Source organism: Emydura macquarii, unplaced genomic scaffold (genome assembly GCF_026122565.2).
Source record: "Emydura macquarii macquarii isolate MOO-44397 ecotype Brisbane River unplaced genomic scaffold, CSIRO-AGI_Emac_v2 contig_2699, whole genome shotgun sequence".
Classification (NCBI taxonomy): domain Eukaryota; kingdom Metazoa; phylum Chordata; order Testudines; family Chelidae; genus Emydura; species Emydura macquarii.
This window is the reverse complement of record NW_027132836.1, coordinates 385,870-400,568: the sequence shown is the minus strand read 5'-3', so window position 1 is coordinate 400,568 and position 14,699 is coordinate 385,870. Positions and strand designations below refer to the sequence as shown.

General features: G+C 43.4%; 2 protein-coding genes across 4 annotated transcripts in view; both read left to right on the top strand.

The window, feature by feature from the left end:
• Positions 1-3,292, top strand: part of DHX40 (DEAH-box helicase 40) — a 47,710-nt gene extending 44,418 nt beyond the window's left edge. Inside the window, exons 19-20 of one of the 2 annotated variants that reach the window (XR_010923200.1) lie at positions 736-942; positions 3,092-3,292. The gene's annotated coding sequence lies outside the window, so the exon portion shown is untranslated. Of the gene's footprint in view, positions 1-735; positions 2,208-3,091 lie in introns of those variants that run through there. The other variant, XR_010923199.1, reaches the window with a different exon arrangement.
• A 4,432-nt stretch (positions 3,293-7,724) lies between these two features.
• CLTC (clathrin heavy chain) overlaps positions 7,725-14,699 on the top strand; it is a 55,390-nt gene continuing 48,415 nt past the window's right edge. Inside the window, exon 1 of one of the 2 annotated variants that reach the window (XM_067565757.1) lies at positions 7,725-8,043. In XM_067565757.1, coding sequence (XP_067421858.1) covers positions 8,002-8,043 — 42 coding nt within the window. In that variant the 5' untranslated portion in view covers positions 7,725-8,001. The remainder of the gene's footprint in view (positions 8,044-14,699) is intronic. The other variant, XM_067565758.1, reaches the window with a different exon arrangement.

Sequence of the window (14,699 nt, the reverse complement as noted above, 5' to 3'; positions counted from 1 at the left end):
TTGTATAAAACCACTATTGCAGGTAATCAAGTCCAAAAACAATAACTGAACATTCCTGCTTCTGAGCTCATGCTTCTTGTGGTTTTCATTGGTAGGTAGTGTACAGCTGTGCTCTCCTCTGCCTACCCTCTTTGCTAATTGGTGAGACATTTTGCACTGTTTGTTTATTTCTATTATCACAGTGCCTAGAAGTCCAGTCTGCTAGGTGGCGTATAGCCACCGAACAAAAAGAGAGCCCTAACCCTCAAAAACTTACACAAACCCCAGACTGCTTCTTTACAAAGAGTCTTCATTCTACTCCCATAGAAATCAACCGCAAAACTCCTGTTGGTGTCAGAGCTGTACTGAGCAACTCCATCTCCTGTGCTCTTTAATGGGAGATACAACTGCTTAGCTTTTCTCATATGTAAGCCTGTTTTGCTGTTAGTGCTAATACAGCACCCCTCACTGACAAGATGACACAATTGGAACCGTGCGGCCTTAGAACGGGCCCTTGGCGCTATGTTCTGAAGGGGTACACTTGATGCAGGTTGTGGAAATAAAAGCTTGTGTGTGAGTTGTATAATACTTTTAGGCCTTTAGACTAGCATTAGGAAGTAAGCTCTCAATCCTGCAGGATACTAATTTGGATGAGTCTGCAGGAAAACACTGTCTTATCCTGCATAAAAAGCAGTGCGTCTAGTATACACTGGACTGCAGTTTGTGATTAATATTAAAATTCTGTATTACCGGCAGGTCCCATCATGGATGGTGGTTTTCCAAACAGAGCAGGAAGCATCCCTTCATCAAGGAGCTTATGAGCTACAAAGGCTGCAGAGTATTCTCTCTGCTACTCTGCAATGGACAATGTTAACTTGCAAGACTGTAAGAGGCTTAGCTAAGGTTACATCAAAGATATTAATAGTAATAACAGGAACAAAGGCTGATGTCTGCAGATACTGTGTAAGTTTGTCACATAGCCCCTAGCAATGTGAGATTCAGTGCTGCCCACTTCTTTAATTCTTTGTGTATATCAAATGCAGAGGTGGCTTCAAGATGAATGCCTATCTTATGGGGATGAGTGAATCAAAAAATTCTTGGGTGAGATCAGTGTAAGCAGTAGTATGTCTTAAGTTTCTTGCTTTGTTGTGTTTTACCGTGTATTCAAATAGAAGAGTGTTTTGTTCTTTCACAGTCTTTACTTCAAAGTCTGTTTTTTACCAGCCAGCACTCTTTCTCACTCATTTTATATGTTTTTCCCTGCTTTTGCAAGGGGCCTGCAACCCAGTACCATATTGTTTGAATGTTAATGCACTTGCAGTGTCATTTAAGATGATGTCTCTACCGTGTACCGAGTCTGACATTTGGAGGTATAACACACACTCCTACTCAGGGCCCATGTCCCTCCTGACATATAATTATGCTGAGATTTCCTTTGACTTCATTAGTAGCAATGAAGCGATCCCAGATTTTGCAGAACAAAGTCCTAAACAAATATGAACCAATTGGTTTCTTGTTATGGCAAAAGTATTTGTTTAAAAAATTTAACTGAGGAGCTACACTTCACTTAATTTCTCATCATTCTAACTAAACATATAAGGTTATACTGAGCCTCCTCTCTTGTTTAATTCTTTTTAACTTAGTAAATTATACTGTAGTTCTGACAAACAGGCTTGAAATTGTGAATTTAAGGCCAAACAAACTATACCAAGAAAGTATCACTGCAACATAAGCCCGCAGCATAAGGAAAATATGAATTAAGTCTGCCAGGGTGTCCTTAATTTACTCACTTTAACCAGTACATTACAGCACATATGGTCCTTTATCAGAAGATCTTACATACCATATGTACTGCTGTAACTAAACAAATAGAGTAAATGAAAGAGGGTCTAACAGATCTAACTCAGTGTCTTATGTTTTTATGGGGTTAGGTTATGAGAGGATTTTTTTGTTTTTTTTTTAAATGTTACTATAGCGAGGAGCTGGGTAAAGTTTGAAATCATTTTCCTTATCGCCACTGCATCAACTAACAATGTTTTATTAAAAATTCCTCTGGTAAGCCTTGTAGGCTGTCCCCTGTAGGGGACTCCTGAAAGCTTGGAATACTTTATTCATTTTTGTATGACTTTTTATACTTCAAAAAAAGATCCTGGCACATGTATTTTTCTGAAGGAAAGAGATGAAAGATCATCTTACACACACACACACACACACACACACACACACACACACCCCACCCCCCCCACCCCCCTGTAGCAGATTGTATTTTGAGCCTTTTCCTGCTTGTTATGAGGCACTACTAATGTATACACTGTAAATTAAAACTTTATATTCAGTGAAGTGTGTGCAACAGGTTTGTTTTCCTAATCTGAAGTGGAAAGAAGAATGGGGTCAGAATCAAGCAAGCAAGCTCATCTGTATGGAGCACACATTGGTGAACTTGTTGGAGGGATCTCCCTCTGAGAGAGAAAAATATTGATTAGACTCTGAAGTTCTTAGCAGCTTGTGGATGAGGATTCAATTTATTGAATAAGCTCCTGAAACACATTAGAAATTGTTGGCTTGTGCTCTGATGCAATGACAAAGGAGAAACACTTGATTTGTAAAGAAAAGGGCCTAGAAAATGTATGCCTTACAGGGTGTGAAAGCGGATTAGGGAAGCAAATCTTAAAATTCCTGGCACACAAGCTAATGTCATTAAAAGATCTTGAGGCGCTAGAATAGCAGCCATCTCCTGCTTAAAACAGTAAAGAGAAATGCCACAGAGGAAGAATCCTTCTCTACAGATGGAGAGTGCGCCTCATGGACCTTCTTCCTCCTTTTTTTTCCTCCCTAAATGAAGACTTTTTTTATACAAAGAAAAAGATATTGCAGGAGGTGAAAAGAACAAAAGTCAGATGGGAGCAGGTGCTGACCTGTCTAATTATTACTGCGGCTATGTACTTTGTGCTGAATTACACCATGGGGAACAGGTCCTATGATGAGTGTTGGAGGGCTATGTGTGATCTGTGCAACGCACTGTGGCTATCCCTGAACAAGACAATGTTTTTTCTTGTGAAAGTATTTTTTTATCACAATCTAAAGCTCCCCCTCTCTACATTCTATCTCATAGGGCCTAGGACGTAAGTGAGGCTATCTCTTGCAAGTATAATGGTCTGATTTCCTGGTAGAGCAGGTAACTTATTTTCTTTAATTTTGACATTTTCCTGTGTAGCTGAGACCGAAGTGGCCTTTAAGAGGCTACTCCTCGTCTTTTTCTTCAAAGAATGACTTTCACATTCAGTCTCTCCAAAGTGTGGGCACTGCTCACCCCCTGGTTTCAGATTCACACAAGCCAGTGTGCTCAGTCAGGGTACAGCCTTCGCTCATTCTTCAGCAGGAAGACTTTGATCCGGGATGTCAGCCTGGGGGGAGCTTTCAAGCATTTCACTAAAGCCACAGTGTGCATTCTTTCTGTAGAGCGGGGTAGTACTGGCCCTTTTCAGCGGGGCTAGTCGAAGTTTAGAGCAGGGGCGATGTTCCTGTTGGAAATAGAAATAGACGGAGTCTAGTATTTTCTTGGGTGCCAGCTTGTTCATTTACAAGGAATACAAACTGCTGCTTCTCTGGGTGCAGGAAGAACCAAGACCAAGAAGAGCAGTTTCTTAGCTTACAGCTCTAAGCCTCTTTACTAAATAGACCCACCCATGCTCTTTCCAGGATCACCGTGTGCTGAGAGGCTATTGCTTGGCTTTCTTGCATTTTGCCTCCGGCCCAGTTTCTGAGTTTTATATACACCCCCCCCCCATCCCTCTACACAGCCCACCTTGCTATACCTATACCCATAATCAGCAAAAGCCCTCGGGCCTTGCCCAGCCAGTGGTAGCCAACCCCCTTCTGTCTGAGGTGAGGGGCTTCTGATTAACTTATCCTGACAGTTGTATTAATTAATGGGCATGTTCACACCCAATATCAGTGAGGTTTTAACTCAACCCATAACTGTGTTTCATGCAGCCCCTCACACTAATGTGCTGCACCTATTTCTGCAAGGTGCTGACTACTTCCCGGGGCTTGATGAGTGCTGTCAACCCCCGTGACCGCCTGGGGCCTTGATGACATGCTCAGCAAGATGTAAGTTTTTAGACTGTAAGGACGTTGGGCATTGGTGGTTTGTGCCACCTATGTTGTCACAGAGGGCCTGATTCAGGAAGGTATTGAAGTCCAACACGTAGGTTCTCACAACCGCTGGGCAGCTGCTCTCTAACCCCATATCAGTCTCCACTGGTGGGTGTGTATAAAGGAGGCTGAGTCCCAACACCACTCTACAGCTAATTAGCTGCTTACAGCCCTAGCACAAGCCAAAGACCCAGTGGTCTCAAAGTGGGATTCTCAAACTGGTTCTCCCCCTATCTTGGGAGCAGGTCCCAAACCTCTAGGTGTGCTCAAAGCAAACCTACAGGCGTGGGTCCTGCCCAAAAGGCAGCAAGTGTGAGAGTGTGCTGGGAATACCCAATAGCCGGGTAGTGAGGGCACTCACCAGAGAGGTGGCATCCATAGGTTTGAATCCCTACTCTGCCTGCTTATGCACAGGGATTTGAACTCAAGTCTCCCACATCCCTGGGGGGCGCTTTGCTGCTGTCTTACAGCATCAATCTCTTTCTCTGGCCCAATGGATATTTAATTATTTATACAAAGCAGAACAACTTCAAAAGCAGAGATTCAGAGAGTCTGTTCCCCACACTGTCTAACAGTCTGGCGGTTAGGGTACTTCCTAGGATATGGGAGATGCAAGTTCAAATCTTTACAGTGGGAGAACAGGAATTTGAACCTGGATCTTCTACCTCCCAGATGAGTGCCCTGACTACCTACCTATTAGCTATAAGAGGGGTCTGTGTCTGGTTTTTCATGAAAAAGGGTTGATCTGGCTCAAGGCCCTAACTCCAGAAGAGGATTCATCCCTGAGAATCCCAAACAGAGGGAAGACCCTTTCTCCAGCCCATCAGTCAGGTACCTAAGGCCCAGATCAAAAGGAGTTAGCTGCCTACATTTCTTTGAGGATCTTGACCAAAGCTCCATCCCTTTCCTCTGAATTTCACTTCTTGCTAGTGTAGGTGGCACCTTGCTCAGCTTGATGGAAATCTCTTTCTGCCAGTTCTTTCCATACAATACATGGAGAGCCTGTGTGCCTAACTCGGGATTGAATTCCACTAGGCAGCAGGCACCTAGGATATAGGTGTCACAATGCATAAATATCTTTGTAAATCTAGCCCATAGTGTACACCCAGATGCCCTAACCTGCAACCCACTTATAGTATAGCTAATTAGCAATCAACTTTACTTGTTCTGTTGTCTAGTGCTCTCTTTCAGTTCAGGTTATAGGATTTATTTCTTCCTCAACCATCTTATCCTAGCATCCATATTTGGGAAGGTAGGGGTGTTGCCAGACAAAGTGTTGAAGTGGGATTACCATAGCCTGAGGAGTTTGCAGCAGATAGAAAAAGGTGGTTGTGAAATATCATGTGTACATGGAGGTGCTAGTTGGTACCTTACATTTTCTTTCACATAGGGCTGCACAAAAGCTAGGGTTAGGGCTAGTTCTGGGTGGGGTTTTTTGTTTTGGATGGGAAGCTGCTATTGGTTCAGGACAATGTACCCAGTGTCCAATTATTCATATTGGTAAGGCCTTCCAAAAACAATAAATAATACTAATGCTGTGCATATGTGTAGCACTGGCTATCGCCCAAGGATCTTAAAGTGCTTTACACCCATTCATTAGCTAAATCTCATAACAATGTAGGCCTCATTTGGGGTTGGTCACAGTGTTCAAAAATCACAAGTCAGCCCTCCACCAAAAAAATAGGAGATTGACTTAAAATGGTAAGATTAGAGAAAAAGTGCTCCTAGGTACTAGATAAACTCGTAAACACATTCCAGGAGAGTCCTAGAACACGCCGATATCAAGTTATGTATAAACTCACTCCCTGAAGATGTTACAGGAACACACTGACCCCTCCTAAAGATAAGGTGAGAATGACAGGGTGATGGATAGAGCTGTTTTGATTGAACCAACAGGTACAAGGTAAAGAGTGATAGCCATCTGAGAGGGGCAACACGTGACTTGTTTGTATCAGTGTGTAAAAGAGGAGTCACTGAGGGAGTGTGTCTGTCTGGCTGAGGGGGAGAGCAAACAGTCCCACCGCTCACTGAGCTGGTCCATCCTCATGGGAATACATGTGCTAGTCTAACTGTAGACGTGGATCCGGGGAGCTAGTACCATGCTTTCTTGGCAATAAACCTGGCTGAGCACCTTTGCCACTGAACTGAGTCTGTGGTCTTCTTGGGCAGTTGGATGCAAGCTTGCTGCATCAGCTATCTGTGCAGAGCTGGTGCAGGACACAGAGAGAGCGCACACACACACACACACATGCAACCAACAACAGAAGGGTAAATGTTTATAAAATTATGAGTGGTGTGGACAAAGTGAACAGAAAAGTGTTGTTCTTCCTTTCCCACAATACAAAAAGCAGGAGTCACCCAATTAAATGAATAGGCAGGAGGTGTAATATAAGCAAGAGGAAGTACTTTTTCTTATAATGCATAATTAACCTGTGGAACTCACTACCATGCAATGTTGTGATGTGCAAAAGTATAACTGGATTGAAAGAAGACCTAGGTAAATTCATGGAAGATAGGTCCAACAATGGCTATTAGCCACGATAGTCAGGGACACAACCCCATACTCCAGGCAGCCTTAGACCTCTGACTGAGAAGCCAGGATGGGAAAATGGGGCTCTCTCAAAAATTGCCATTTGTGCACTCCCCTTGAAGTTTTGGTCCTGGCCGTTTGAGACGGGATCCAGGACTGGCCGGCATGGGAGCTCTCTCTCAGCGCTGCCCATTTGTGGGATGGTTGGTGTTTTTTATGGAGATGTGTGATTATGTGAGAATCTCCGTTTTCATTTTTTTAAAACAGGTAAATTGCTAGCCCTCCTGACTGAGGGAAAGCTTAAAAAATATGAACCCTAAATATCAAAGAACCAAAAAGAAAGTAAGAATTCCCACCGTATTATTACATATACCTATGTTTTTAATCCAGACCCATGGCTTGGGGCCTGACTCCGGAGTTTCTGGGTGGGCGATAGCGCAGGGCTGGGCAGTTTGGGAGGTGCTGCATTGGATGTAATGCCATGTGGCCTGAACAGAACATGCGGCCCTTCCTGCACTGCAGGATAAATAAATAAATGCATGAACCCTCTGGAAGGGGCGGAGGTTACACCCAGGAGCAGACCTGAAGAGCTGGTGTTACAGGCATGGCTCTAATAAGGCTCCTCACGGCGCCATGTGGAAGAGGAGCCAAGCCCGGCTATGCAAAGCCCCTTTACAAGGGACGGGCCACTGTCGGCCCACGAGGGTGAGGTGAACGCCAGAGGCGGGATTCGAACCCCGCTCTCCGCGCTTCCCGCAGGCAGGCGCGGCCGGCGCCAAGCGGGCGCGTGGCGCTACGATAGCACGGGCGTCCCTCGCAGCCGAGTCACCTTGCCCACCGGCGGCGGCGGCGGCGGCGGCGCCCTCCCCCTCATCACGTGACCAGGGTACCCGCCGTGGAGCGCGGCACGGAAATGACGCAGACGCGCCCCAGTCGCATGATGTGGCAGAAAAAAAAAAAAAAAAAAAAAAACGGGCCGAGGGGAGGGAAGAGTGATGAGTCCTGAAATAGTCCCTTCCGGTAGGGGGATCCCTCCGCCGTTCCCATTGGATACTCCGGTGTCTGTTCACCGCCATCCTCAGGATTCTTCCGCCTGGCCGGCGCAGTTAATGCGGGGTCCCGGCAGGTGAGGAGGTGGCTGCCTCAGTGGCTGTATTGCTCCGCCGGCGGGGGCCGTTTCCGGATCGAACGGCTCTGTCGCTCGCGCTCGCTCTCTTCCCGGCCTGTTCCGCCATTGCGGTTCTGCGCCGCGGCCTTCCTTCGCCCCGGAGCCCCTTGAGGAGACACCCCGCTCCGCTCTCGGGCTGGAGCCCCCACCGGCCGCCGCTGCCGCCGCCATGGCCCAGATTCTGCCCATCCGTTTCCAGGAGCATCTCCAGGTAGGGGCCCGGCCCTGCGGGGCGAGGGGTACCTGTGGGGAGCGCGGGCGGCGGAGGGTGTGGGGCAGCCCGGGACACGGGCACCCCCTACGGCACGGCTCGGCTCGGCTCTCCCTGGCAAGGGGAGGGCGGGAGGCCCCTCTCTGTGGGGCGCCGCATTCCGCCCTGCTTCTGTCAGGGACACGGTCCGGCCTCCCCTCCCTCCCTCCCCCGCTAGCCCCAGCGCTCCCTCGGCTTCCAGGCGCACCTGCAGCGGCGTGGGAGGGCGGCTGCTGCCGCCCCTGGGCACGGCTCACCCAGCCCCCGGACGGCAGAGCCCGCCCGCCCGCCTCCTCCCACCCTCCTGTGGCACCAGCCCGCCTGGTGCTCCCGGGGGCAGCTTTCCCTGGGCTGTGTGTGAATGGGGCGAGGGGCGCCTCCTGGCTGTACGGCTGCCCGGACTCCCCCTGCACAGGGAAGGGCTGTACTGGCGCACGGGGGACGCTGGCTCTACCATTGTATCTCCTTAGTTTGTCCCTTCCCTCCAGACCAGCTTTTAGCACCTGGGGGTCAGACCCCTTTCCAGTGGGCTGTTTCTCTCTGGAGCCTGTTGCCGTTAATGTTAAGCGAAGTACATGGTTTCAGTGCCGTCAAAATCGCTTGGAAGCCAAGGTCCAGCCTGTGCTTAAAGACCCCACGGAAATGGAGCCGTCCGTGTCCTCCTCACTGCGGTTCTCTTCTAGTGCCTCGTTTTCTCTGTATGAAGTAGTGCACTTCAGCCTCTTGTGTGGGTGAGGCTGGGTCTCGGTTTATAGTAGCACCTGCTGGGCGGTGCAGTGTCGTGGGAGGGGTAAACTGAGAAGTTCCCTCTGCCTTAGTTCCTCTTTCCATATTAGAAGCAAGTCTCCCTGGGTCAAACCAAGTAAAACTGCTAAACTGTGTCTTGGAGGAGCTTTACAACATAATGACAAACTACAAATAAGCTTTAAATTGATGTTGCTGTCTATTTAGATGTGAGAAATAGGTGGCAAAGTTATCCTGGCATAGCGGTGATGTTACACCTTGAGGTGAAGACCTCACTCATTGCAGTAGTGCATTACTCGTTTCCTTGCAGAGAACTAGCTTCTAACCTCTGGTGTCAGGAGGAACTTTGCAATTAGCAATAACATGGAAGTTCTGCAGCATATAGCTGTGGCAGTGTAGTCCCATAAATGCATAGTCTGTTTTCCTCCATGTTAGTATAGTGTCAGAGGTGACAAATAACTTTTTACATGTGGTTTTCTGTCTGATTTCTTAACCCAGCAGTAGCTTCAAAGTGTACTAAAAAAGTACTCTCTCCAGGTTAGAGGGTCTCTTAAAGAACAGAAGTATCTCTTCACAATATTAAGGCTGTGTGCTATTGATAGCACACTCAGTATTCTAAAGAACTGAGAATTTAGCATGTAGCCTGGCACTGAAATCTACATGCTAACACTTAATACTAATAATAAAAAAAAAAAGGTCTGGGGTAACAGAATGTGGGGAGGGGCCTAGGGAGAATCCCATTGTGTAATTATTCTAGGTCTGACTCCCCCCACCCCCGCTTTGCAGTAAACTGTCTTCATGTGAAAGAATTTGTGAAGGACACTGCACAAAATTATGCTATTCAACAAAATATTTTTGGAAGATTTGTCTTGTATGGTGCTCTCTCTTCCCAATGACTGAACTAGCACCCTTGCACTGCAATAGCTTTCTGAAGCCTTATGAATCTTTTTGTGGAGGTCTTCCTCATAACTGGGCTGTTCCTTAAATGGAAGGAAACTTCTTGTATGTGTTGGCTTAGTTTGGGATATGGAGAGAGCTGTCTCCCCCCCTCCCACCACCACCACCTTTTTTTTTTTTTTTTTTTTTTTTTTTAAAGTAATTGATTCAGTCAGAACTGGAACTGACTACACTTGCTTCATTTCTAAGGATATTTTCAAAGGACAACTGAAGCCTTCTCAGCTTAAGAATGTCCCCAAGTACCTCTAATTTGTGGTTTTACAGTCAGTTTCCTATCTGAAAGTGATTTTACACAGCAAAAAAACAAAAATGGGGAAACAATGAAAGTGTCTAATCAAAGTGCACTCAAATTCCAAGTGAACAAGTTGAGAACTCTTTCTGATTGTTTTATCTTTTAAAAAAAAAAAAAAAAAAAAAAAATTTGTCCTGTGCAATCTCATGGACTAAGTCAAGACACAATTTAATCATTGAGTGTGCATCTTAGTTATACACTATACTTAATTTTAAAATACTCTTTTATCAGTAGAACTGTATTTCTAATTAAAGGCAAAAATGTCACTAAGTGATTTGGATTGGTTCAAACTCAATATGTAGGAAAGACTGTGAATAAACAAGTTGGTATAACTGCTCTTGTGTCAGGTAGGTCAGCCTGTATTAAGCTAGTGTGGAAAACTGATCTACAATACATTATTTATTTAAGATGCGAACTCTGCATGTGAACCACTGTCACACTATAGTGACAAATGAAACCTACCTGCTCATGTTAAGAACTCTTAACGGGGTTTCATGCCAGTATAATAGTCTAGAGCTGAAGTGTTCAGTCTAAAAATTGGTCCCCTTCCTTAAATATATTATCTCTGGTCTGACCGCTTCTACAATTCTACTTGCAAACTGCATTTGTGCACTCAGTTGAATAGCTAGCCATACTATCTGCATACACAAGGCTTCTTGTATGAGATACTATTGAATGGTTTGCCTGTAGCTGTTTAATTTCCTCATTCCCAAACTTCAAATGTTGTTCCTGTAATATCAATCTAAAAACACTTCCCAAAATTTACAGTTGAGTTGCTTTGTATTGTACTTATTGTGGGTTTCTTATTCTACACTTAACGAATAAACTTTGCAACAGGAGCCAAAACATCAAAGGAGTTCCTGAAACCTGTTGTTTTAGTGTTGAGTGGTTTGCAAATAGTGTTCGCAAACTCTAGAAGCAAAATTCCTTAAGTAAAGTTGCCCCCACATATTCCCAGGTGTGACCTTCAAGCAATTTTAATGGATGCAGTCTCTAAACACCATCTTTCACTTACTAAAATACTTGTACGAATTTGATGAATCAAAAAAAATTCAAAAGCCACTTGATCTAAAAATACCTGTGGGAAGAGGTAGAAAGCTTTCTAGTTACGATACAGTAGGAAAGCATGTTGTTGGAAACAACTTTTGGCAATGTGGCTCTGGTAACAGAGTAGCAAAATCCACTTGTAAAGCTTCAAAATATATAGCATACCTGCCTTTATGGTGGTTAGTACCATGGATCTGGATAGAACAACCACCCAATTCAGAAGTAACAGAGTAGTTTCAAGTATGTCTGAAGATGATAAATTTTCAGATGCAGCCTAATCCCCATTTAGCAAGTATCCCCATACACTATGAAGCAATATTCTGATTCTGATTTTCATTAGAGAATGAGCATTTGCTGAAAATTAAGATGGCTGCTTCCAGTAGTATGTCTGACTAGCGGGTGTGGATCGGACAAGACCATTGATTGCTTCTGAGGCAGTCCGTTGTTGAAGGAATAAATATATCTGTTTAGAAGCCAAAAGGCATTTGGAGGACATTATCTGCAAACTGATTAATACATTATAATTATGACTTTCTGGGTGGACATATTACAGTTCAAAGATTTCATTGTGGATGTGAAAACTAATTTAACAGTCCTTCCTTTACAGCTTGCGAGACTGGCTATACAGATGGCAAGCATTAATTTCATGGGTCTTCTAATGAGTTAAGTTTCACTAACCTATATCTTGCATGCAGAAACTTTTCAAGTGTAGAAACCAACAAAGTGAAATGTTCTGGGTTCAGTATGCATCAAGAGACTCTACTTAGCCCTATTCCTGGAGCTCTCATGGGCAGCTATCAAATGGCCCCCACTGTAGTGGAACAAAGATAAATGTATAGTATGTTCTTTACAAATGAACTAATGCACTGTGAATACAGGTTATACCTTATGACATACTCATTGACTTAATAGAAATCCTAAGGCTTTCAATTAAACAGGTTAAAATCCTATATGCCTGTCCTGTTGAAACTATTCAAATCTTTTCTCCCCATCAAACTGTTACTGATTTTAGGTGATTAAAATCTTTTTTAGAGGAGACTTTAAAAATTGCCTTTGCTGTGAGAATGTTTGACTATGATTTAACAAGGAATTTGATAGACATCTAGGGCTAAATCTTTAAAAAGAGTTCAGCACTCAAAATACAGAGTGCTCTTGAAAATCTGGGTGCTAGTACTAGCCTAATGTAGAATGACTACTATTAATGCCTCCTTTCCCTAGCCTGGATAAGTAGTAGTAATCTACACAGTGGTAAGTATACTAGTAGTGCTGCTTTAATACTTCCTACAAAGGCTTGTGGTATTGGGGTCATTTCCTCCCAGAGAATACTGTCAGAATAACGGCTCATAGTGAATTACAAATGTTCACATCAGTGGCTACTTGTATTATTGAGAGCAATTTTTGTAGTAGTTTCCCTTAGGACTACAGTATTGTTAACTGTGGGGTGAAATGAATGGCTTCATGAGCATTTAATGTGCATGGCCTAATTTCTTATACCCTGTAGAGTATTTTAGATGAAAATAACTTGCAGAAACATTTATGTGCAAGGGACTTACGACTTTGTTTTCTGGTAGAACTTTAGTATCTGAAAACAATAGCCAGGTCCTGAACTCTGAAGAAACAAAAACTTAAGTAACAGAATGCTGTGGTCATTGATCTAGACACTTCTGTACTATCAAACATCTGCATACTTGCAGTGTCTGATAATTCATTGAAGCATGTTCTGCCCATTTCTGAAAGTGTAATTTTGTTTTCTAGCTATGCCAATGGATTAGCAACCAGCAACGATTAAATCGGAGTTGGGTTTTAAATGACCCTGAGATTTATCAGTAATAAAACTAATGATCAAATTGCTTTATGGTGTAAGTTACCTGTACACAATATTAAAATGAGCTTCTTGCTGTATTACTTCTGACTGATGTTGGTGATTGTGTAGATTAGCATGGCCCTACTATATACCAACAGGTGCCTCCCCCAGCGTCTCCAGATGAATCACTGCAGTAGTGAGGCTTTTTATTTCTAAGACTTTATTACAAAAATATACTGTGCACCTTATTAAATGTTCAATCTAAAACATAACTGTCAGAACACTCTGCCTAATCTTATTTGCAGAGTAAAAACAAGTAAAGTGTAGTAGGTCTCCAAGTCATTAGTCAATGAGGTTTGTAATTGATTTAGCAGGAACTAGAAAGAGTAGTGAATGGGAAGGGGGGCATGAACATGTACACTGTATTTGAATCTATCAAAGCTTCCTTCAGTGACATGACTGGTCTCACCATTCAGAGAACTATAATTGTTTCCAGTTTGTAGTTTGGCTGTCTACAAAGGAAAGTGAAAATAATTAAACCTTAAGGAATGTTCCTCTACTAGATATTTGGTTAGTAATGTAAAGGACATGCAGGATTAATAATACTCAACACTTTAACTTTTAAAGACTGGGATTAAGAATAAGTCACCTGTTTTGGAGGATGATTGACATCTTCATATATTTAAATGTCTCATTCAGAACTACTGGCCCCAAGATAATCTGTTAATAAACAGATTCTAAAGATGAAAAATAAACTTGTTTAAATATTTACTGAATCTTTAAACTAACTGGTCCAACTATATAGCATTATTTTCAAGTAATGCAACTAACTAGTTAAGTGAGGATACCATACTGTATATTACAGCTGTAGTCCCATTACTGCTGTCAGATTGTTGGCTATAAATCTGAAAATTGGGCCTGAAATGCCAATGTTTGAATTAAAAAAACTAATTACAACTTGAAGGTTCTCCTGAGATGTGAACTTGCTCTGCACTTTTAAGCATCTTAATACTTCGATCTCAGAATCGATCAAAACTTTGTAGGCTACCTTCTAAGTAGCACGGGACCAGTACAGATATGACTTATTTGGGAAAAGCATGTTAAACCACTTATTGAATATGGGTGCAATTTTTTCAATACTTTCATTACTTTAGCAGGTGGATTTATAAGTACACACAGTAGGCACTGGAATCTAGTGCATGTATGTTTCTGATGTAGTGGAATAGTTTTACCTGTTAATGTCAGTCAAATAAGCATTTTGAAAGTTGAAAATCTTTGTATAGCTTAATCTCCAAAACATTATAACCTGCTATGTAATGGAGTAATGTAGCAAAACTGTCTGTTTTAAATAGATGAATGTTTAGCAATACAGTTGGGAAGGAAGGCTACAGATCAGTGTGGAGTTTTTCAGGTAGAAAGTTGAGTAATGGGGGCAGAGGACTAAACCTGTTCTGTCCCAGGGCTAGTCTACACTTAAAATGGCACAGCTGTACAGCTTGTAAAAGCACTTGTATAGCTGCATTGTGTCAACAGGAGAGAGCTCTCCCGCCGACATAATAAAACCATCTAAATGAGCAGCAGTAGCTGTGTTGGCGGGCAAGTATCTCCTGCTGACATAGCGCTGTTCACACTAGCACTTATACTGGCAAAATGTATGTTGCTTGGCATGTCTTTTCACACCCCTGAGCAACAAAAGTTTTGCTGGCATAAGTGCTAGTGTAAGGCCTCAGTGTGTGTTATGTGGATTTCAAATGACCCACGCCTGCTGTATGT